The sequence below is a fragment of the Sinocyclocheilus grahami genome, unplaced genomic scaffold, assembly GCF_001515645.1.
Source record: "Sinocyclocheilus grahami isolate Dianchi unplaced genomic scaffold, SAMN03320097.WGS_v1.1 scaffold288.1, whole genome shotgun sequence".
NCBI lineage: Eukaryota > Metazoa > Chordata > Actinopteri > Cypriniformes > Cyprinidae > Sinocyclocheilus > Sinocyclocheilus grahami.
This window is the reverse complement of record NW_015505467.1, coordinates 375,748-400,941: the sequence shown is the minus strand read 5'-3', so window position 1 is coordinate 400,941 and position 25,194 is coordinate 375,748. Positions and strand designations below refer to the sequence as shown.

At 37.4% G+C, this 25,194-nt stretch overlaps 1 protein-coding gene across 2 annotated transcripts in view; it reads left to right on the top strand.

The window, feature by feature from the left end:
• The first annotated feature begins 725 nt into the window (after positions 1-725).
• The window catches only part of emc2 (ER membrane protein complex subunit 2), a 34,979-nt gene continuing 10,510 nt past the window's right edge, over positions 726-25,194 (top strand). For both annotated transcript variants that reach the window (XM_016292560.1, XM_016292559.1), the window contains exons 1-8: positions 726-827; positions 2,721-2,834; positions 6,911-6,975; positions 10,010-10,095; positions 11,506-11,563; positions 19,949-20,034; positions 20,201-20,260; positions 24,521-24,602. In XM_016292560.1, coding sequence (XP_016148046.1) covers positions 788-827; positions 2,721-2,834; positions 6,911-6,975; positions 10,010-10,095; positions 11,506-11,563; positions 19,949-20,034; positions 20,201-20,260; positions 24,521-24,602 — 591 coding nt within the window. In that variant the 5' untranslated portion in view covers positions 726-787. The remainder of the gene's footprint in view (positions 828-2,720; positions 2,835-6,910; positions 6,976-10,009; positions 10,096-11,505; positions 11,564-19,948; positions 20,035-20,200; positions 20,261-24,520; positions 24,603-25,194) is intronic.

The window sequence follows — 25,194 nt, the reverse complement described above, 5'->3', positions numbered from 1 at the left end:
CTAAAACCGATGAGAAAAATACATGATTGAATTGTTAGAATTATTATTTATTTAGAATTGTTATTTAATTATTAATTATTAAATAGGCTAATTTTAAATTATTTCATTGCTACTGATCTTTGACTTACATCACTGATTCCCCCCATATTTTGAGTTTTATTTATTTATTTATTTGTGTGTGTGTGTGTGTGTGTGTGCATGTTTATGTGGTTTATGAGGACACAAATTTGTATAATAACATGAGTATGACATAGGTATTACAACGAGAAGGGGATTTATGAGGACATTTTCAGTGTCCCCGTAATTCAAAAGGCTTATAAATAATTCAGAATGAGTTTTTTTGAAAATCTAAAAATGCAGAAAGTTTCCTGTGAGGGGTAGGTTTAGGGGTAGGGTTGGTGTAGGGCTATAGAAAATATGGTTTGTACAGTATAAAAACCATTACGCCTATGGAGAGTCCCCATAAACCATAAAAGCAAACCTGTGTGTGTGTGTGTGTGTGTGTGTGTGTGTATGTATGTATGTACTTAATATTTATATGTTGCTGTTGAAGTGGACCATCATCGTAAAACGTTTCAGTTACTCTTGAGGTACTTTGTGATTTTGGCTAAATATTATATACTTAAATGCTGATTTTTTTTTTTTATTAAATTCCTTTTATGGGTATTGTTTGAAAATAAAAAAGGTTGGATTTTGCCTTTGCCCTTCATTGACCCTTCTCACAGCGATAACCGATGACGTCACTGTCATCCACCAATCAGCTCACAAGGGGCGGAACTAGGAAAACATGTCGTCTATATCGGAGCTCTACGATGTGAGTTGGGAAGGTAAATGACTTTGTTTTCGTTAACAGCGGTTATTAAGATATTCAGTGTCTTTCTATAGTAATTCTAGCGATACCCGAGTTATTCATTTTGTACAGGTTTACGAACTATGTGCCCTATCTTTTGCGCTTTTCTTTGAAGACAAAATGCTATCTTAGGTAGCCAGTTAGCTTATTTAGGCACTGCTTAGTAGCAAAACCTGTATTCTAGAAAATCTAATTGTATATTTCTATAAGATGAAAAGGTTCAGTGTGTATTCAGCTGCTATTTTGTGCTTTATTTAAAGTGTAACGTTGAAACGTTTTAGTAAAACTTTTTATGACTCTGGTCTGTTTATGGTAAATCCCTTATGGATTTGCAAAGATCAGATGAGATGTGATATTGATGCACCTGAATATCATGTTGTTCACCTACAATCAGACAATAAAGAATGATTCAGTTCACTTGAGATGATCATCATTTCCCGTTGATTTTATGATGAAACGTTTTGTTGCCATAAATCTGACATCTTAATTCAGTGCAATGAGGTTTATAATAACCGTCACTGATTAATTTAGATGAATCACTGATATATTATATGATGCATGACTTACTCTTTAATCACAGCTTGGTTTCTCAAATTGTGCTGGAGTGCTAGCAAAACAAGGATTTTAAATAATATGACATTGATATTGTGATGTTACTTATTGTTTTTCTGATCATTTAATTTGTAATGAGGGAAACGTTAACTATGCATAAAATCATAAATTGTGCTCTCAGACCTTTGTAAACCCACTGTATGTGGTTTTATTGTAAATATTAAAAATATATATATTTTTGGCCTTTTATCTGTTTGTAGTATTTTTAGAAAATACTGTCATTATCAGGATGTTGTATTTTTTTATAGACTGTCTTAAAAAGTTTTGTTTTGATTAATTTAAGCAAAGTATATAGTCAGAAAACATGTCCAGCCAACCCTCGATGCACACCGTGGCAATCTAATCGCCATTGGCTAGTACATTTTTTTGTTTACTCGCCAGACTGATATACTATTTTACACACACGCACACACATTTACTTAGCTATCTAAATGGGGACATTACATAGACTTCGATTGTTTCATATACAGATAGTTATACACTTTTTAACCTAAACCCCCCCCTACCCCTCACAGAAAACTTTCTGCATTTTTACAATTTCAAAAGTAAAAAAAAAACTTTGTTTATTTTTATAACAGTTTTACGAATGAGGACATCCACAAATTGAGGTTTTTGCTGATTTTGTCAGGCTTTGCTCACTTTTGGGTACAAATTTATCATTTAAGATATGGTTGGTCATAGGTAATAGTAATTATTGTTAAAAGATACTACTACTACACTTATTATTATCTGCTGGGTTCATGGCTCTCGCTCTCTCTCTTTGCATGTGTGAGAAACACAGCGCTATCAGTAAAGCGACGGCGAGTCATGTGCCTTCACACAAGTTTACGGTTCGTCAAATACAGGTGTGCTGCGTGCTACATACTGCGCATCCATTGAGTACATGACATGATCCATTGAGCACATCCAAATAGTACAGATCGCTTGACGGAGAGCGAAACTCTCAAGCGCTCAGTCAGCGTGTTTATCGAGTGAAAATCTGTGTTGAACGCCTCTCACACACATACTGGCGAGTAAAATCTTAAGAATTTATTAGCCAATGGCTAATGTTAGACATTATTTAGTCGCCCAGAGTAAGATGCGAGTGATTTACTCGCAATGTAGAGGGTTGCATGTAATGGAGCACTAAAGATACTAAAACCAATGAGGAAGATGAATATAGAAAGTACGTTATATTCATAATTAATAATTGATGATGAAAATAAATTGGTGATAAAGTTTCAGCCATAGACTAATGTGTTTCTTTATTGCATTTCAGAGATGCGTGACAAACTCCGTAAGTGGAGAGAAGAGAATTACAGGAACAGTGAGCAGATTGTGGATGTCGGTGAAGAGCTGATTAATGAGCACGCATCTAAACTGGGAGATGACAGTAAGAACATTAAGCAAAGTTATAAGAAGTTTTAAAACACAAATAACCTTTAGCCTCAGTTTATTAAAAACATAATGGCTTTCATAATTAGATCCGGTTTAGGGTGATGTCTGCCTGGCAACGATCAGATGCATTTCTTATGCACATATGGACACTAAGCGCATTCCTTCAATAGAAGAACTGACAGATATTTAACAAATAAATAGGCTGAATAACTAACATTTTATTGTGTGGAACAATCATAGTCCTCGCAAAATATTGAGGTTATATTCTCATTAGACAAATAATAGGAACATTTCCCACAGCAGGCGATCTGGGCCCATATTCTTAAAGACTCTAAGAATCCTCTCAGAGAGCACCTAATTTATCTTAAAAAGAGTCTTAGATTAAAGGTGATTCAGGACCAATCTGAGAGCAACTCTGAGCAAGAAAAAGACAAAAACTTTTATCTTAGTGAGGAGGCGGGGCTGACCCTGTTGCTAGCTATGGCACAGTCTTTTGAAGAATGTGATTGGTTGGTTGTCTAATAAGGAAATAAAAGAGTAGGGTCTATTTTAAGCCTTCACTTTGAAATTACATGCATAATTTTTCCTGTTTTACCATACTCTCTCTCTCTCTCTCTCTCTCTCTCTCACACACACACACACACACATTATATATGTGGGTCAAAGACGTTAAGATGTCCACATCAAAATAAATTTACAAAAGTTATTTTATGTCTATAGAAAGCACAATTAAATGTAAGTAAAGTGTCTACTTTTAAGGTTTCAAATAAGTTTTTGGAGGATAAAATGTCAGAATGGTTGAATAATGTTACATTGTCATTCAGTGTAACACAATATTTATTAATATATAAAAGAATAAGGGAGCATATTAAATTTTATTGTGTTTTAAATTAGTAAAAAATTCTTACTGACAAATGGGCAAAACCTAGGATAGTGGCAAATTTAAAAAATGTAAAATTACAACTAATTAGTATTTGGGGTGAAAGTAATTAGTCTTATGCCTGACAGGATTGTTACACTGAATGGCATTTTAGTGGGTTTCTTCTGTAAATCAGGGAAAAATGTATGATATTTATTTTTTTAGCTCAGAAAAATAAAATTGCAATTAAATTAAACAGAAAACTGTAAAAATTTTGGGGGGGGACAACAATAATTGAAAGCAGTATTACACTTATTGTTTTTATGCTTAAACCCTTTTTCGTCTTTGACCCATGTATACAGGTTTATACAGTATATATATATTTCTTTATTTTTTATTTACCATGCTGTCATACTTAACATATTTTATAGGAAATGAACAGCGACACAATAAGGTTCTGAAAGTGCTGTAATTGTAAAAGAAGGTAGTGACAGACCCAAATCATCACTGTTGCATAGTTGTATTTTTCCTGTTGCCAAATATGTTAATGTAGTTAATGTAGTGATTTACTTCCATTTCTGGCGCTATGGCATTTCTGCGCGGTGTCGGAGATGTTAGCGTGTCTCTAATAAGATCGGTCACAAACATGATCCCTGCACCATCTAATGTGTAGCGTCTTGATAACTCACTGTCATGCATTGTGCACAACACATTTATTCTCCCTCCTCATGTTTCTTCCATTTTCTCCACTGCTAAAGAAACTCTTAAGCCTCTTAAAAGTCCTTGTCCGTACTCCAACTTCTTTTAAGGATTAAGATGCTTTCTGAATTACGCTTTTCTTTAATTTTAAGAGGAAACACCCACATTTCTAAGAATTTTCTTAGAATTGTTACTAGGAGCAACTCTTAGCACTAAGATTTTTCATGAATACGGGCCCTGAAGTCTGACAGTAATTGTCTTGAAATGTATTAAAGGCGTTGAGTTTGTTACAAAAGCAGTGGTTTGATGGCTGTAGTGGCAGTGATTTAAAGTGGAATGAACTTACTTCTCTTCTCGGAAAAGGTTTACTATTAAAATGTGAGATAAAACTCTCTGAGAAGTTGTTTCTAAATTCACTCTTTAGTACTGCCACTAAAAATATATTGTTATATATTTATAATAAAAATATATACAGATAAACTTCACTGAGTGACTAGTTAAGGTTTTGCTGTCTTTAGAACAGTCAGGGCAATAAAAGTTCAGTGGTGGAAGCCATTAACCTTTATTTTTCTTTAGGCAAGATTTTTCAAAATAAGCAGTTATGCCAAATTTCAACATTAAAAGGTTTTTGTGTGTGTGTGTGTGTGTGTGTGTGTGTTTTTTTTTTTTGCTGAAGTATTTAGATCCATTAATGGATCCAAAACCAGGGAAAAACAAAATGATAAAAACATATAAAGTTGCTGAACAAACACTGGCTTATTTTTCTCTCTAACAAAAGTATTGTCTGTCGAGTGTCTGACCGCTTGAATATGACTATTGCAGAAGGTTGAAAAGAGCACCAATTCTTTTTTCTTTCCCTAGTCTTAAAGATCTGATAACAAAAAGACTTTTCAGCTTTTTTCTTGACATTGAAATGAGGTTATAGTGGAAACAGCAGAAACATTTCAGATGGCTTAATATTTATTTGCTTTGGTCAGTTATGGGTTTCTAAGCCAGACAAGCAGATGAAGTCCTGCAATCGTGTTGTCAAACATAGCCACTAAAGCCAAAACTCTCTTCAGCTAAAATCATTATCTCAGAGGTGATCCAATCCTTCATACTGGCTCTAAAACTCACTCCTATAGTTGACCATTTTGGTTTACCAATTGGAGAAATTGGGCTCTTTTTCTACACAAATCGAATTTAGGCCTTTTTTTCTCCTTCGTTCATATTGTTATTTTAAAACCACATGTAATCTCAAATAACTATTATTAAATGTCTTTTGGCTGTTTCGTAAGAGAACAACACTACTGTTTGAAGAATCTTAGCAAACAACAATGAAGGATCCAAGCTGTAAGTTGCCAAGCAGCTCTTCAATAAGGAATTTACTGTAAGACGTGCTCATACATGCAAAAAAAATAAAATAACAACGGTTTTCATGGCTATAGAAATCTTTTCAAATTTCTAGGTCTGTTATCTAATTAGGGAAAGAATGAAGCAAAGATCAGGGAAAGTCGTCGTCTTCTACTAAATTGCACCTTGACACAAACGAAGAGCACTTGCTGTGTGATGAGTTGTATTTTATTGATGCATGATGTAGTCTTTTTACAGAATTTTTTATTTTTTTTTGTTATTATGATTAATACTGTCCTTAAAGAGCAGGGTAAATACTTTACACAGCTTGTTTTTTATTGAAACCAGCACTTAAATTGGCTGTGAAACAAGATGGTAATTATCAAAGCAAGACTTGGAATCATAAAAACAGCTTAAAAAAAAAAAAAAACTCCAGGCGTTTGTTTGTTTTGGCATATCAGTTTTTTCTTGTTCAGTGGGATTTTATTGTTCTTTCTCAATTAGCACGTTTGAAATCATTCAGCCGATAGACTCGGGCATGCTTGTCAAAACACACTTGTCTGTCATGGAGCATTAATTTCATTAATTGGATCCATTAGCCAAGCCCCCTAATCAGTTTCCTCTATTGTAAATAGAGCAGCTAAAGCCACTCTCTTTGTTATGGTTGCAAGTTGAACATTAAACGTTGCCATCTTGGTAATTACTTAAGCATTTAATTGTAGGAATTTAAAATTTCTGTAATCTGTCAAAGTAACGACGCACTTCTTGGGCCGAGATGACGATAGCTGCGCAATTTCAACACATAACGCATGTCATGACGAATAGAGGGTGAAATTCGCTCCCCCTTTGCGGTGTTTGACTGAACTAATACATAAAACTGATGAATACGCTGAGGTTTTCTTGTCAAAATTCAGCGTCTTAGTTTTGTTTGGCGGCGTGGCGTGAATTTCCTGAGCGTTTCCACGAAACCTGCCAGCTAGCCCACACCGGGAGATTACGAAGACAAACTATGTCGCTGATGGATGCTAAAGATTGTCTTTTCTAATGATACAGAGAAGAAACGTCACAGTTTGCTCAAAAGGAGTTCACATGGCCTCGATGTTCATTTGTCATCTTTGCTACCATGATGAAAAATGGACTTCCTAATATGGTGTCATTTTATGTTTGCCTCCTGTGTTCAGTTTGGATAATTTACGAGCAGGTGATGATTGCGGCGCTGGACTGCAGTCGTGACGATCTGGCCTGGGTGAGTTTTCTTTAAGTAACTTTCTCGCACTCTCTCGTCTATAGACTTTCAGGTAAGATGCCATGTTGAATGTGGATGAAAACAAGGCTGTGAGGGATAGATTTACGGACTTTACAATGGTCCGCACTGTATAAATGTCCTAGATCATGTCATTTTCAAAACTGTTTTATGGCGCTTGTGTGCTGAAAGTTTTTTCAAAAAGACATTTTCGCCAGCTGAACAATCGGTTTGTTGTTAAAGGGGTCATATGATGCGATTTCAAGTTTTCCTTTCTCTTTGGAGTGTTACAAGCTGATTGTGCATAGATAAGATCCCTGAAGTTGCAAAGACTAAAGTCTCAAAACCAAAGAGATATTTTTTATCAAAGTTAAGACTCTGCCACGCCCCCCTAAAACGGCTCGTTCTAACATGCCCCCACATATCTACCTCACTATGTGGAAATATTTGCATAATGCTGCCCAAATGTGCACGCAAAGAAAGAAGGCGTGGTTTCAGTAACCGCAGTTAGTGTTGAAGCAGCCATGTCAGGGAGACGCTGTGTGTTTCTAGGCGAAAGCAAAAGCACTTTATTTGGCCTTCCGAAAGTAGATGCATTTAGGAATCTTTAAGATTACTTACAACAGAACAGCAATGCATTTTATGGACGACCGTTTCGTGAACCTAGGAGAGGAGGTAATTCTGACTTTGCTATGACAATCTGGCGCTTCTGAATCAGCTACTGTTTTGTTATTATTTTAAGTATTTGCTATTGACTGTTCAAATGCAGAGTTTTGCGCATCGTGTGTGTGTGTGCGCGCGCGAGCAAGCAAGAGCGCGAGAGAGAGAGAGAGAGAGCGCGCGAGAGGGGGAGAGAAAGAGAGAGAGAGAGAGAGAGAGAGAGAGAGAGGAGGGGGGGTCACATCAAAGTGGAGTCAGCTGTCTTAACCGTGGCTTGTGTACTGCACACATACCAGCTTCATCACTGTCTATCACGCGGCTCTGTTCACCTTTCGGGCTCTGTCAGTGTCTTTACATTTATTTTGAAAGATGAAGCTCGCGATTATTGTAAGGGGCGTTACATTTCCGACGAGTGCTTGTGGTGTTCGGCCAATCAAAATGCACTGGGTCAGCTGGCCAATCAGAGCAGACTGCGCTTGTCGGAAGGAGGGACTTTGTAGAAAACGAAGCGTTTGAGAGAGGCGGGGCATAGAGGACCTACAATAATGTACAGTATTTGAAAAATAATGTGTTTTTTGAACATTAAAGCATGTCAACATATTCTGTTACACCAAATACACAAAATAATGATCTTTAAAAAAGCATCATATGAACCCTTTAAACATCAGTACAGTTTTTGCCAGTTGAAAATGCAATGTTTCACAGGTTTCTTTTGAAAAAAACAAACAAATGGGATGTTCCGGATCCTCCTTGTTGACTTGAGACACTTACAGTAGTCAGTTTCAGAGGTTCTTACCAGTGGCTAGGAAAACGGCGGGAAAAAACGTCTGTGAGCATGATGGGTCAGCCGAGCTAAGCCACAGAGCAAACTTTCCATTTTAACCAGGAAAACATTGGATTTGACAATAACCATTCCTCACCAAGTCATGAGTGTGGGAAAAAAAACAGGGACCTGTTCATCTCAGTGGGAATGAACTGGTAAAAGTAGCATTCTGCTTCTACTTTTTATAGTAGCCAGTGTGGAATTGTGGGATCCCGCTGTGCAGTGCTCTGAATTCTCACCCACGTCACTTGCAATTTTTCACGTCTTCCCTCACAGCTGTATGGCCGACCTGTTTATCATGGCACCCGTGGACAGGAAAGTTACTGTTTCATTTTATGGTCAGCAGAAACCTTAGCTGTAATATTGTCTTGTCAAATTAGTCACATCACACTTTTTAGAGTAGATCTATAAAGTTTTTAAATGCTGTGGATAAAAAAAAAAAAAATGTACGAAGCCCACATTTCATTACCCTTGAGAGTTGTAGTATAATTTTCAAGTGCTCTATAATCCAGCAGGCTTTGCATAGTCACTCAAACTGTGGTGCAAAGAATACATGAATTAATTCTTTGGGCAAACAATTATGACTTATGTTTAATGTTTCAGTATTTTTTATGTTAACCCTATAAAGTGCGTAGATTTTTAAAAAATTAAATTATCTGTTGACCCTTTTAAAATTAAAAATGTACATATTTTTCAGTTATTTTTGCATGTTTTTAATGTAAATCATTATTTTGTTTTTCCTGAAACACTAACCTTTGAATTATTTCTGTAGATTTTTTGTTCATAAAATAAACTTTTAATTTCTCTCTGTTCTAGTCAAAAAACAAAGAATGAAGCCAGGTTCTATATAAATAATTAACACTGCCGTTAAAAATGCTGTTCATTGGAACTTTCTATTTATCAAAGAATTCTGACAAAAATATTAGTTTCCTCAAAAATGTTAGGCAACACTGTTTTCAACATTGATATTAATAAGGAATGTTTCTTCAGCACCAAATCAGCATATTAGAATAATTTCTGAAGGATCATGCGACACTGAAGACTATTACATTTTAAAATATATTAAAATAAAAAAAACGTATTTTCAAAAAAATTTCACCGTATTACTGTATTTAAAGTAGGGATGCACGATATATCGGCCACCATATCGGTATCGGCCCATATCGGCTCATTTTTTCTGTTATCGGTATCGGCCAAAATGTTCATATCGGTGCATCCCTAATTTAAAGTATTTTTTTTTAAAGAAAATAAATTATTCCTGGTCAAGCATAAGAAATGTATTTCAAAAACATTTAACAGGCTAACTTTTGAACAATAGTGTAAATTTATAAATATATTATTAATATTTTATCTTAATATTTAGAAAGAAAACAAAAAATTTTTTTGGTTGTTTCTCACACTGGCTCAACCAATAGCAAGAATTTACAACAGCACTTTAACAGACCAGTGGAGGACAGAGAATGTTTGGAAAACCAGTTTACGGAGACTGTTTGGAAAAGTTGCATGTTCACTTGGTTAACTCCATCACTGTTGTTGTTGTTGTGTTTTGCGTAGAGTTGCCTACAGGAGCTGAAGAGGCAGTTTCCAGACAGTCACAGAGTGAAGCGATTAGCAGGGATGCGGCTGGAGGCTCTGGAGAGGTAAGACACACCGCAGCACCGTCTTAACACCACGGCCTTGGATTAGCTACAAGGGAGGGTGAGGGGAGGTTCTGGGACATAAGTGGCAGGATGCGTGGGAAGGGAGGCTGTTTATTTTGCAAGCCACCGTTCCTTCTGCTAAGTGGAAAAGCGAGAGAGAACGGTTTAGCCCTCGGTAGTCCTGTGGCTCTTTTGCCTGAGCCAGGAATTCTGAAAACGGAAGTGGTCTTTCCCGCTATTATTCTGGGGGTCCCTCTATGCTCTTTTTTTCCCCCTCTCTTTCTGTTTTTGTCTCCCTGGTTGGGAAAATAAAGGAAAACAAAGCCGGCCAGACCTCCAAACATAGTACCTATGCTCTGCGTTTCCTCTTTGAGAGAAATTCGCCCTGTCTCTATGTTTGAGCAAACAATTAAGAAGCTCATAAATTAATGTTAATGTATAAAGTTTCAGCAGGATTTCAGATGTTTCGGTCTGCACACCATATCTTCGACGTGTTTATCAGTTATGCCAGAGGCTGTTCTGTAATTGTGAGTGATTGCGCCTGCACGGTCAGATTAAATAAACTGCAAATTTGGGTCTAATTGCCATCAGACGCTCAGCTTAAATGAAACTCTCCCCTCCACACCCACATGGTTGAATCCTACATAAATAGAGTCAAAGCGGCTGGTGCCATGTGAGATGTGCCAGAGAATGATTGAGCTCTAATGTGGATGTGAGAAGAGAAGTGGCGTTGGAGCTCAATGATAATAAGAACCAGAGCTGCTTCTGTTGTTGGTTGTGGGCTGAAACAGGTTTTGATCATAAGACTGACTGCCTTGGCTGCGCCAGCGTTAGCTTTGCAGGTTGTCCCTCGTAAAAAAACAAAAAAACAAACTCGATTTCATCTTTCATTCGACATGACAAGTGAAGTGCTTGTGGCATTGTCCTCCCATTCTTCAGAAAACACTGTATGAGATCAGCATCGTAATTCATAATGTTTTTTCAAACACTGTGCTCTCCAACCCTCAGTTCAGGTTGAAGGGCCCGTCGGGTGTATTTATTTATTTTTTTGCATCTGTAACTCATAAATGTCTCTCCTCGGAATGCTTTTTAAGCGAAATGTGCTTCGAAACGATGCCTGATTTGTGGTGGAAGTGCAGGCTGATTTGTTTAGAGCTAAATCAGAGTGCAGGCAATCACGTTTGTGGATTTCACTCTTTGTGGAGCTAGTAAACTTCGCACAACATTTGAGGAGGTACAATAATGACTGTTTATTTCTGCCGCTTGGATACGTAGCCTTGGTCACTATAGAAACAAGCCGCTCTGTATACAAAAAGTTGGTTACTGTGAACTTTATGTGATAGCCCTACCACTTAATTTCACATGACTGGTGTTCCTGTTGATTATCCTTAAACATGATCTCTGTTGAAGGTATGAGGATGCCAATAAGCTGTATGACTCAATACTACAAGATGACCCGACTAATACGGTAAGCAAAAAAGTGTGGTTAAAAGTTGTTTTGCTGTTTTTTTTCTCAAGTCAGCCATATATGTTAAACTCTTTCTCACCTCAGTGACCTTAGCTAAAAGCTAAAATCACACACACGCAAACGCAGTGCACACAAGTGTGTGAGGTAACAAAGACCATTGATTTATGGACTTCAGTTGTATTAAACACGGCCGGGGCAACCTCAGCAAAAATAAATGCCTTGTCTTTTGAAAGATGGGGATTTATCGCTTTTCCTGAGACTCCATACAGAGGTCCCAGGGGTGCTGATTTTTTCCCTTCATTTTTTTTTTACTTTTAACCTCTGGATAACCTAAAGGAATAGATCATCCAGAAATGAAAATCCGGTCTTCATTTAATCATTCTAAATGCATAAGGTTTAATTTCTTCACAAATCAAATCGTTTTTGAAGTTTAAGTGAATTGGTTGGTCTAGTTCACGAAACCATTATTGATGATTCATCCACAAATTGACTCATTCAGTTCTTGAGGTCAACTCAATGACTCAGTGATCCTCTAGAAGTGAGGATCAGTGAATAACAAATAAAATTTTGGTTTGTTTTTCACACAAAGTTACACTACCATTCAAAACATATCAATGCTCAAAAAATTGCTAAAAACAATACAGAATAAACAATAATATTGTGAAATATTATTGCAATTTTAATACCAATATTTCAAAATGTAGTTTATCCCTGGCAAAGGAATGACAAAGCTGAATTTTCAGCAGCCAACTTTAGTCTTTGGTGTCACATGGTCCTTCAGAAATCATTCTAATATGCTGATTTTGTGCTCAAGGAAACAGACTTCTAAATATCGAAAACATATTTGCTTCTTAATATTTTTGTGAAAAGTATAATCCTTTTTTTTCAGATTTCTTTCAATAGAAAGTTCAAAAGAACAGCATTTACGTTAAATTCAGGTTGAACTGGGGCACATTTTGTCATTGAGATGACGAGAAAAATTGTCCAATCATCCTGAATTAACCCGTATTTGAAATAGAAATCTGCTGCAACATTATAAATGTATTTTCTGTCACTTTTGATCAATTAAATGCTTATTTTGTGAATAAATATATATATATATTTTTTTAAACAATCTTACTGACTCCAAACTTTTGAACGGTAGTGTATTTTATTTTTGGGTAAACTCCCTTTAAAGTTTTTGGTTCAGTCTTTATTTATTATTTAAAGATCGCTTAGGTATTAAAAACCCAAATGTACCGTTAGCTATTGATTTGTCTTGTCTTGGCGTAACACATGAAGCCTGTTTTTTATTCATTTAATATTTATTGAGTTTCAGTGGAGTGGTTTACAGTATCCAAGTTTGCTCCATGTTTTTCCAATATTTTTCCACAATCACCTCAAAACATATTGTACCTGCCCTTCATTCTTACATAAGGGCTGTGCAGCGATGCAAGAAAATAAATGTTTTAAAGTGTTTTCATAACCTTATTTGTTTTGGCCCATCCCTGTAGACGCAAAACACATTTTTTGCGCCGTCTTTACACATGGACTTGCTTAGATATTTTAAACATTTTTTTAATATAATTTGGGACCTCGTACTGTTTTGTTACGATGAAATGTGGCCAGCATATTCTTTAAAAAAAAAATCACTTTTTGTGTTTCTACAGAAAGTCAAGCGGGCTTGGAACAAGTGAATAAATAATGACAAAATGTTGGGGTTTTCATTTTAAGCAATTGCTTCAAGCTATATGTCTTCATTTTGTGGGTGCAAAAAAACCTCCTGTCCTCTGTCCTCTCGTCCCTGCATTTGTTATATCATTACCATTGATATTTATTTAACTATCTGTTACTGTTGGACCAAACTGCTCCCATCCATCTTTCTCCCTCTGAAAACGAGAGCCCTGCACTGTTTGTTTTTTGTGCATTTCAACCGAGGCACTCTCCCTATTCCCATGATCAAGGTTAAATTGCAAGCACATTTAACGGCGTGTAAATGGGAAGTTGAGAAGATCGACGCAAAATGGATATCATCAAACCAGTGTGGTTACATTATTCTTCACAATCTAGTAATCATATCGCTTTGCCCCTCTGTTAACATCCAAAAGATATGAAACAAATTTCCCCTCAGGGAAATATGTTTCCCAGTGTTATCCAAGCCAAACACGCTTTGGAAAAGAATGTGGCAATAGCGGGATTTTTGCTGACGTCCTCATCAAAGTCTTGCATTTTACGTGAACTTTGTCTTCTGTAGTAATAAAACCATGAGGTGAAATATGATATTCCATTACTAAACTCCTGCAGGTAGAAATATAATATTTACATGCATACCTTTTGTGAAATCTACTGGGTAAACTTAACTCAAAATTGTTAAACTGGGTTTTTATTTATGAACTGTCATTTTAACCCAAATTTGAATTGTCATCATCAATATAATGAAATGGTCCTTTTACACACAGTTCAGCAGAAAAATCGCTGGAAAATTCTGTCCAACCACGTCTCATTACCTCATCAGTCTCTCGCAGAAGCCGGCTGCAACCATCATCTCCTAAAAGGAAATGTGCATTTGTGAATGATCACTCAGACAGCCATCTTTTTTTTTTTTAACCAGGAAGTCTGGGAAATGAAGTGAAAAGGGCTGACAGATTCTTAAATATTTGCATGATCGCTCTGTGAAATGTCATGCTGTAGGATTTTACTCTTTCATGACTTATCATTAGGTGGCTCTCTATGTCAAAAGATCAAAACAGGCCATCAGTGTAGCCATCAGGGGCACGTTTCTCAGTGAAAAGCAGAAAAATCCCATGTCTTATCTTCATGCAGAATGCACATTGACAGGACATGGAAGGCTTGGTAGAATTCACCCACTTATGGAAATGGTGTATGCGAGAACCATGTGAAACACCCTGACACAATTAGGTCCAGCCCAGGTTTTTCTGATGGCCCTGAAAGAGATTTGCCTGTTTCCTGATATCCAAACGCAAGTCGCCTCCCATCAAATCCTATGCGTTTTGAGGAAGGGAATGGAAGAAAACCATGGAAGAGTTGTTGTGTATTTTCCCACAATCCAATCCCAGGCGGGGTGAGGAGGTTGTGGTATGGGAGGCATGACATCATCTAGGTCACCTGTCTGTAAATGCAAGGCTTATCTAAACGCTGTGTTTTTTAACATGTTCAGTGGAATGGGATGAGGGCACGATCCAAGAAAATGGCGGAAAATTGGCGACTTCTGCGAGGACTTGTGAGGCATCCCAGCATGCGGAGCTGAGATTGGAAACTGAACTGTTGTAATTATAGGCTGTGGAATAGATGTGGTACCCATTAACCAAAATTGTTGAATCAACAAAAATTGCTCAAGGTTTCTCTGCCATGGCGGTGTCCAAAAATTTTTTCGAACTCCTAGCCCTTCCATCGCTCATTATGGTCCAATACCTACAGCAACGATTTAGAGAAGTTCTTCTTTGCTTCTGTCAATCTATCTGTCTATCTATCTATCTATCTATCTATCTATCTATCTATCTATCTATCTATCTATCTATCTATCTATCTATATCGCTCTATCGCTCGCTCTATCACAGTATCGTTTGCTCTATCAAACTATCTGTCAATCTAACTACCTACCTATCCATCTATCACTCGTTCTATCAGTCTATTGCTCATTCTTTCCATCATCTATCTTTGAAGTGGTTTACCTTTACTCACCTAAAACAGTGCCCATTGCTGAACACTTAAATGTAATGTTGACAAGTAGGGATGCACCGAAATGTAAATTCTTGGCCGAAGCCGAAACCGAACAAAATTAAACACTGGGCCGAATACCGAACACTGAGTTTTTTCCCCCATGTATTTTGCCAATTTTTTTTTCACCATTGCATAAATTAAAAAGCCAAAATGTGCTTTTTACTGTTTTGTCTTGCTTTTCAAAGAAAAAATATATTTATGTAATATTTAACACTGAACACTTTTAACATTCTAGCAGCGAGGGCAGATTTTCCTCGCGCTTTGAACTTTGAACCCTGGTTAACAAGCAGATCTGCTGCGAGTTCGTGCAGCGCTGTCAGAATACATGCAATGCACGCGTGTATTAGAAAACATAACGTTCTGCAGTTTATTTACTAATTGTTTAAAGCCATTTCGCGATTTCAATCATCATACAGTAACCAGCAACAATCATCCCTTCCTCTTCTCATCGAAGACATGCGATGCAGTCCTAAACAGTCTCTCGCTGTCTGTGCTTGTAATGATTTTTGCGTCTTTCTCCCACAGTTTAAATGCTTCCACACTGCTGATGTGTGTGCTGCATAATAAAGAGTGCGCGGTCACTCTGTGCTGGTTGCTATTTGATCACGACATATCATTGTTTGGTACAATTTATTCGGTCTTTTCGCTTTTTCGGCCGAATAATTTCGGTTGCTGAACATTCGGTGCATCCCTATTAACAAGCTATTTATTTTAACACTGCTTGACATAGCAGGCTTACTGCATTCACTGAATTTCAGCACTTTCACTCTGCCTGTAATTCAGCAGGATAAACATGGTTGTGCTTGTGAAAGCAATTGAGGTCAATGAGAATCCTCCTGAGGTTGACCCCTAGAATTACGCGCAATTACAGTGCAGAAACAAGATGGAGTTTGTAAAGGTCAAACCGATTTCTTCTGAACTGACACTACATTTTGGTCCAACTATATTTTTTTCATACAGTTCTTAGAAAACGGTTTGACTTTTCTGTGCAACACAAAAAGAAGATATTTTTTGTCTATATAGTGAAACTCAGTGGGGTCTTATGTTTCTTTACTCCCTTTTGAGTTGCATTTGTGTAGACAAGTACAGTTGGAACATTCTTTAAAATAATATGTGACATGAGGGTGAGTAAATGATGACAAAATTATAATCTTTCCTTTTAGCGTTGCTTCAGAAGATTTGTATGTTCTCATGAATTTGGACTTTTTTTACATTTAGTTTTTATTGTGAAAACACAACCACCTTTTTTGAAACAACACTCTATGAGAACATTATTCTAAGCCTTTTAAACACTGTTAGAAAGAACTTATTGACTGCTACTGATCATTTTTATTTCTTAAGCCGTTCCTGTAGATTTGGTCTGGGTCGACTGCTACTGATAATTTTTTCTTAAGCCATTCCTGTAGATTTGGTCTAGATATGCTGAAACCGCTAGCAGGTAATTATCTTATTTGAGGATGAATTTGAAGTCAGGTCGTGTCGGTACACCACAACGCTGAGAGTCAACTCCTCTTCACCTTGTGGGAACGACGTTTGCCTTTGAAATCCCTGGAGGTGGGCTCTCAACGGCAGTCTGAAAGTGGAGCCAGGGGTTGATAGAAGCAGCCAGGTCCTTCACGGTGAGAGCCACTCAGAAATGCTTAAGAAGAAAGAATCGCAAAGAGAATGAAAATGAGATGCTGGCCTTTCCCGGATCACATCGAAAGAGAAGTGAGAGGGAGGGAAAGAAATAAAGAGACTGAAATGGTTTGGAATAGCTCATTGTTTAATAAAGTTTCGTAAGACGCTCTGGTCTACCAGCCTCCGTATGTTTCTGTCAGTGCCAAGTGCACTAAGAGGAAACGAAAGACAGATATGAGGGCCGAGTAAATAACCTGCGGTCGCAAACAGCCTTCCATCTTGTTCAGTACAAAGAAATCATTTGTTGGCAGAAACTGAACTTAACAATAACATTTGATAGCTTAAACTATTTGGAATTGCCGTTTGATTCCGATCCACCGTTTCTTTGAATACTTTTGGAGGAAAAAGTTATATAGCGATACAGAACGCATACAATAATCCAAACAGGTTGAGGTTGTAGCTCTAGCCTTATTTCACCTGTCATCTGCAGCCCGGTAATGTGAAACCTTGTCTTCCGCTGATCCAGTAAGTACTATCAGACTTGCGTACAGTAGGGGTTTGGCAGTTCATCAACTCCTTAGCTCGAGCAGCCAGTGAAGCAGGTTCGTCTGGCCGCCTAGTTGATGGATAAGTAGATATGGAGTGGCGGTGGTATCATAGCAGTTCCAGATTTATGGCCTTTCAGACGTGACTCATGCCCGGCTTGATGGAGTTTGGTCCGTGCTGTGGTAGTAGGGAAGACCCACTCTATCAAGTGCCAGTTCATAAATAATATCTGGGGCACTTCAAACGGTAAAGCTTCTGCTCTTTGCTCTCCTTTCACCAGCGAAGGGAAAAAAAAGCCACCCCTGGAAAAGTCGTCGAACCTGGCATAATACTTTCTGTTTCAGATTGATGAGATTGTAATCCACCTGAAGGTCACTTCTGCGTCGGAACAAGGCGGACGTTATTTGTGGCTGATGCAAACTGGGCTTTGTAAGTTTGTGAATGCATATGGCCCGCGGCTCTTTGGCAATGTGTTATTTTCACCACTTGAAATGGGTACTTGCTCTTCCTTATGTGAGCAGCATCCTCGCTGATGCTCGTGCGCCATAAGCCAATGGCTTTCTAATCTGATAAAGACATTACTTCTCGGTATCTGCTGTTATATTACTTATGACTTGAATGCAGTAATCATATGCCTTCATGGAAATGTCATATTGGACAATCTGATGGTGCAAGGCTGTTTATTATAACACTGCCTCAGGGGAGGGAAAAAAAGGACTGCACATGCACTTCTGTCCAGTGACGGACAGCATTTATTTCTACATAACACCCTGTTTCAAAGAAGGATAGATGCTTTTAGGCTGTTGCTGTAAGGCTGTTTTAAAATATACATTGTAACATTCACAACCCCTGCCATAGTTGGAAGGTTAAGAGTGTTAAAAAGAACATGAGATTTGAATTTTGTAAATTTTACCTTTTAGATTGAACATGTATCAAAATAGAATTTAGTAGCATATTATATAGTTTTGAATTTTAACTTCTAAATATGAAGTTGGTAGTAGGGAAGACCCACTCTATCAAGTGCCAGTTCATAAATAATATCTGGGGCACTTCAAACGGTAAAGCTTCTGCTCTTTGCTCTCCTTTCACCAGCGAAGGGAAAAAAAAGCCACCCCTGGAAAAGTCGTCGAACCTGGCATAATACTTTCTGTTTCAGATTGATGAGATTGTAATCCACCTGAAGGTCACTTCTGCGTCGGAACAAGGCGGACGTTATTTGTGGCTGATGCAAACTGGGCTTTGTAAGTTTGTGAATGCATATGGCCCGCGGCTCTTTGGCAATGTGTTATTTTCACCACTTGAAATGGGTACTTGCTCTTCCTTATGTGAGCAGCATCCTCGCTGATGCTCGTGCGCCATAAGCCAATGGCTTTCTAATCTGATAAAGACATTACTTCTCGGTATCTGCTGTTATATTACTTATGACTTGAATGCAGTAATCATATGCCTTCATGGAAATGTCATATTGGACAATCTGATGGTGCAAGGCTGTTTATTATAACACTGCCTCAGGGGAGGGAAAAAAAGGACTGCACATGCACTTCTGTCCAGTGACGGACAGCATTTATTTCTACATAACACCCTGTTTCAAAGAAGGATTGATGCTTTTAGGCTGTTGCTGTAAGGCTGTTTTAAAATATACATTGTAACATTCACAACCCCTGCCATAGTTGGAAGGTTAAGAGTGTTTTTTTTAGTTTTAAAGCATTTTCTATACTTTGTCTTTTTTTTTCTTTTTTTTTATAAAAAAGAACATGAGATTTGAATTTTGTAAATTTTACCTTTTAGATTGAACATGTATCAAAATAGAATTTAGTAGCATATTATATAGTTTTGAATTTTAACTTCTAAATATGAAGTTTACACATACATTTATTTATTTTTCTTTTCTGAGGTTAAAAATCTCTATGTAATATTCCACAGAAATGTTTTTGGTAAGTATCAAGTGTCTAAATAAAAAATAAAGAAAAGGAAATACAATTTAGAACAAAAATATGCCACACAAAAAAAAACATCACATGTTTTTGTAACACATCACATCTATAATTATTATTAACACAATGCTAAATCAGTTTTTAACTTATTTGCCACAAGTCAGAAGTCTGGATGTCCAAGTGATAGGTGATCAATTTCTGAAACTGAAATAGGACTTTTTGTTCTATCTGTAGCGTTATTTTGTGACAATCTGACAGTGTTTGACTTCACTGTAATATATCTAAATTGATTTTAGCATTTAAAACTCAGAATCAGTATTTGTCTGATCTAAACTCGTAAGATGGAGTAAAATCCAACTATGTTAAACTGTGATGCCGTCCCTGTTGTCTTCAGAGTCTGATCAAAACAAAACAAAAAACCCAGGGGATTGCGGAGATTCCTTCAGCTCTCACAATACTATGATTATTTACACATCCCTCTTTCTTTCACTCTTTGCTCTTTTCTGTTGCTAACAAACACTTGAAACTCTAAAGCCCTAATCCTCTGTTGATGTCAACTCAACAGGCAGCAAGGAAGCGCAAGATCTCCATCCTGCGAGCGCAGGGCAAAAGCAGCGAGGCCATCCGCGAGCTCAACGAATATCTGGAGCAGTGAGTGTTTTACAAGAGGATTTAGACCCCCCTTTACCCTTCCCCTCCTCTTTTTAATTAAAAAAGGTTTTGCATTTGATTGAGTTGGCCCCCAAGCCTTTCCCTAACCCCCTTTTGTCCACAGTGGCCTTTCTGATGAGCTAACTACCACTACTCTGTCTTGCAGGTTTGTGGGAGACCAGGAAGCATGGCATGAGCTGTCAGAACTCTACATCAATGAGCATGAGTAATGATTTCTTACCTAATTTTAATTTTGGAGTCTTTTTTTTGCTTTATTCTTGCAAGAAGTTGATAGAACATGAGGGTTAATCAAATTGTCTGTGGTCCAACTGACCCCATACGGAAACAACATAAATAGAAAATATTCACTTTTCTGAAAATTACTTTTCATGGCAAAACAGGGAAAAGTACAATTATATCTGCATACTGGGTTTCAATAAGCTCAGATGAATTTGACGTGAAAAATACAAGATTAATTTTAATCCATACTTAATTGTGTAAAAAAACCTGTAGTCTATTCCATCAAATGTCAGTATTAATTAATTATTTTATTTTTGTAAAATTTCAGTTATCTGACATTAGAGGGGTTTTTTTCAGTATCAGTCGATATTTAATTGTGACATTTAGATTACTCACTGAAAGATAATCTTTTTTAAAAGAATAATTGTTTAATAACACTGCAAATCTCAAGAGAAATATCCATTTTTCATACTCTACATTATATTGTTTGATGCCATAAATTCACTTGTCGCTTTTGAAATAATTTGATATTTTGTACTAATTTTAATTTATTAAATTTAAAATATAAATATAAAATTTTAAATTTATACACGTCAAAACAGTATAGAATTATTTACATCTGCCATTTATTGGTTATGCCCATAATGTAAAAATAATTATCAACTAGTTGGAAATTAGCTAGAATTGGTTAAATTGTATTTATTTATTTTTTTCATTTATTTTTTGGAAAATCTGAGCATTGTAAATGTCAACAGATTTACTTCAGTGTATTGTTTAATGTTAAGATTGACTTTAGTGTATTGTTACACAATGTAGAAATATACAGTTTTTCCTTCCTAAACTATAATTTTAAGATATAATTTCATCTCATCAAAAACATTTAATCAGTCACCAGTGTGTCAGTAAAATGTCCAGAAGTTGTCCGCACGGAATGTGATGTTTACGAGGGTTGTGAGGTCACATTCACCAGCATCTTGCAGGTCATTCTCAGGACCTTCGGTTGACGTGCGACGGTTGCTGCAGAGCTGTGGGACCCTCTGAAGTAAAAGACAGTGAAATGCCAGTCTCAGCCAGGGGCCCTGCTTAAAGCTCCATGTCTGTTTGTCCTATGGAGTAGGGCCATAATAGGATTTGTTCCTTGAGCCCCCTCTCCAACTCCTGGGATAAGACTGTGCTCCCCTGCTGATATCTCTTTTACCAGGGGTTACTTTCTGCCAGGCATCAGGATTGCAGGAAACTTACTTTGTCTTCTCTCCTCCATCCTTCTTTAATTGTTTTGATCTTATTGTCCACGAGGGGGGCTACGGGGTGTTAGTATGAGTGTGAGAGAGAGAGAAAAAGTTGGTTGTCCCGGTCGGAGGGCGCTGGCCGTAAGAATGCAGTCGCTCAGTGAGAGCACCGCTTATTAGATACCTCACGGTTTTGTGTAAAGGGCTTTATTGCTGTAGCTGACAGAGGAAATCCAGGGGTGAGAGGATTATATACCCACTTAGCCCAACTTTTCTAATATCACACCATTCTCTGACAACCCCCTATCTATAGGCGTGTCAGTGTCACTCTTTTTCTTTTTTCCCTTTCTATTTCTGTTCTTTATTTCAGGTCACAAGACTCGCTTTTTCCCTTTCCCTCCTCTTCCGGCAAAGCCTGCATTATCACATCTCTCTTCCACGCTGTGAAAGAAGAACAGGAGAAAAGGGAAAAAGAGAAATTCCCAAGAGAATGAGGTGGCACCCATTCTCCCAACCAGTCAAAACAAGATGAAGACAAACAAACGCCACCCTACCAGCTGATTACATAGCTATAACGGGTGGCTATCTACACTAAGTCCATAGTACAAGTAGGCCACTAGTGAATGACACTTTTAAAATTAGAATTAAACCAAATACTACTTTGGTAAAGAAATGTGACAAAGTGGTGAATTATTTGCTAGATTTAGGTTGCAGGGTGCAAAACTAGTTGGTCTTAAATGAGCCCTGTATTGTTACACTGGTTGGTCATGTAAACCAAACACAGATTAGACTACACTTGTCAACATTTGAAGTGGATCAAAACCTTTCATCAAAGTTCTCCTAAAACCTAAAACCAAAATGCTTTCTTGTCTTAGGACAACTTTGATAAACTTTTTTGATCCACTTCAAATGTTTACTACTGTAGATTCTGTAAAAATCAGTTAGATGGAGCGTACTAGAAAGGAAAGTCTTGATAAACTCAGTTTACATCACTAATCGGGGTTTGTATGCCTATATAGTTATTTTATTTTAGCTTTAGTTATTTTAGTATATCAAGGTAAACAAAATAAAAATGAGAAATGTTTCCAAGGCAACTACCTGAAATTAAAATAAGGTCAAGTTTTTTTATAATATTATAGTACAATGTACGTTTATTTTATTTGAAGTAAAAAAAAATTTATAATCCTATATTCAATTAGATTTTTATTTATATCTCCCAATGTGGCTTTATATCTTTATAAATGTGACTTAACATCTTACAATGCTATTTTAAATGTTATCTACAAATTAAAATCGCATTGTGAAATTTAAAGTTAGAATTTTGGTATATAACGTCAAATTTGTGAGAGAGACAAATTTTGAGATTTAAAGTCAAATTAGGAGACAAAATCAAATCATAAATCAAAATTTCAATTACTCTGAGACAGAAAAGCGCTTTCTTATTTCAAATGGAAGACTGGTAGAGTTGGCCGTGGATGTTGAATGCTCAGGTAGTGGGTGTTGAGTTCAGTAGTGATGTAGATTGATGCATGCCTTGCTTTCTCTGTGTATCTCCATGTCTATCTCTCTCTCACTCTTTGCACTGCTCTGACGCAGTTTATGCCATGGCAGGAGCACATCTGAAAGTCTTTATGGAGAGGAAATGGTAATTGCAAGCAGCCTTCAACCTTCTGAGTGGCCTGATCTTACTGGCTCACTCCTTTAACCTCTTTGACTGTCTCTCTTTGTATTCAAAGTCCCTTGAACCTTTTTCTAAACGGCTAGATAGACTCATCATCTCATACAAGTCAGCAACGGCAACCAAAAAAAAGTCCAGTTTGCGTCAATACGTTATTTCTACCAGTCGTAAGATTACCATCCATAACCCGATTGGACGCACTCCAGCTCTGTTATACGGTTTGATGTGTTGTGATAAATTGATATGTGTGCGCAAGCATGTACAATGTGGGCCTTGATGTGTGGACCTCGCACGGAACGAGATCAAGCTTGCTAACGGTAGCTGAAAAAAACGTTTTCGGTTTTCGGGATTTGAGGCGGTAACGAGCCTTTCACCGTCCACAGCTTTTGGACACATTTGGCTCATTTTTGTGTCTTGTGGCTTTGTCGTAATAGTCCTGAAGTTCTTTTTGAAATTGTTTGGTTTTTTTGGTTGGAGCATTGGGGAAATGTGCAGGCCCATGTTGTATACTTATAATGGAGAGAGTGTCTGAGACATGAAACTGTAAATTAGTGTGAGGTCAGCGGCTCAGCTGTGATATCATGTGGAAACGGCAGTCTCGAGATGTCAATGATGATGCCAGGGACAGATTGGTAGACCAGATTCATCTTTGGCCTTCAATAAAAAGGTGATAATGAATCTAGGGCAGGATTGCCACTAGATTTTGCACTTCTGTTGCAAAACTTTGTTCATCATTTGACCATATGGGTGTTCATACACAGATTTCCATTGACCCTCATAAAAGCTGATGTAAGGGAAACCTCAGACTGTCATGTCTATATACATGCTTGTTTTCGATCATATGAAGGCGAATTCATAGATACTAAACAAGGTAGGATTACATATAGTGAAAGAATGACAGGAATGGGTTCCATCATAAGCATGCCTAAAATAGTCTAAACAATCAAAGACAACATACACCATGACCTGAAGGATACACTGTTCATTCAAAGAAAGGTTTTCCTATGAATTAATTAGTAGAAAAGTCCATTTCTACTGTGCATTTGTGCCTCTTGCTTCTGGAAAATGCAGCTGAGAGTCTCTGCTCACATTCCACAAGGTTGTAAAAGTATCTGGTGTCAGGGTTGTTATGGAACCAGGGGCCTGTTCGGCTTCCTGGGGTGTTACAGAGTATTTGTTAAATCTAGCTAACAAAATATATATTGTGTGTTTGAGTGGTCCAGACGCTACACTTGACTGTAAACGAGATTGAGCTTCGCTTTGCGTGATCAGCCACAAAGCTACTGGGAGATGTTTTCTATGATCTTAATTTTTTCTCTCTCTTGTTTCTTTCCCACAGTTACGCAAAAGCAGCTTTTTGTCTTGAAGAGCTGATGATGACGAATCCACATAATCACCTGTACTGCGAACAGTACGCGGAGGTATAGTAGCTTTCTTTCTCCCTGCCTGAAACAAATGTTCCTTTTCAATATAAGATGATTTTTTTAAAGGGGTTATATGATGCGATTTCAAGTTTTCCTTTCTCTTTGGAGTGTTACAAGCTGTTTGTGCATAGATAAGATCCCTAAAGTTGCAAAGACTAAAGTCTCAAAACCAAAAAGATATTCTTTATAAAAGTTAAGACTCGTCCACGCCCTCCTAAAATGCCTCGTTTAAACATGCCCCCACATGTCTACGTCACTGTGTGGGAAGATTTGCATAACACCGCCCAAATGTTCACGCAAAGAAAGAAGGCGTAACTTTGATTCTCGCTGTAGTATTGTTGCCACCGCCGCCATGTCGTGGAGACGCTGTGTGTTTCGTTGTGAAAGAGAAACTACTTTGTTTGGCCTTCCAAAAGAGGACACAACTAGAAATCAGTGGTTAAGTTGTATTTACAACACTGTTCCAGAACAGTACAAACCAAATATTCGAGTGTGTGCAGCGCATTTTATGGAGGACTATTTCCTGGGAGAGTAGCCTACAATGCAGCTGTGCACAAAGGCTGTTTCTATAAAATGGGGCAATTCCAAC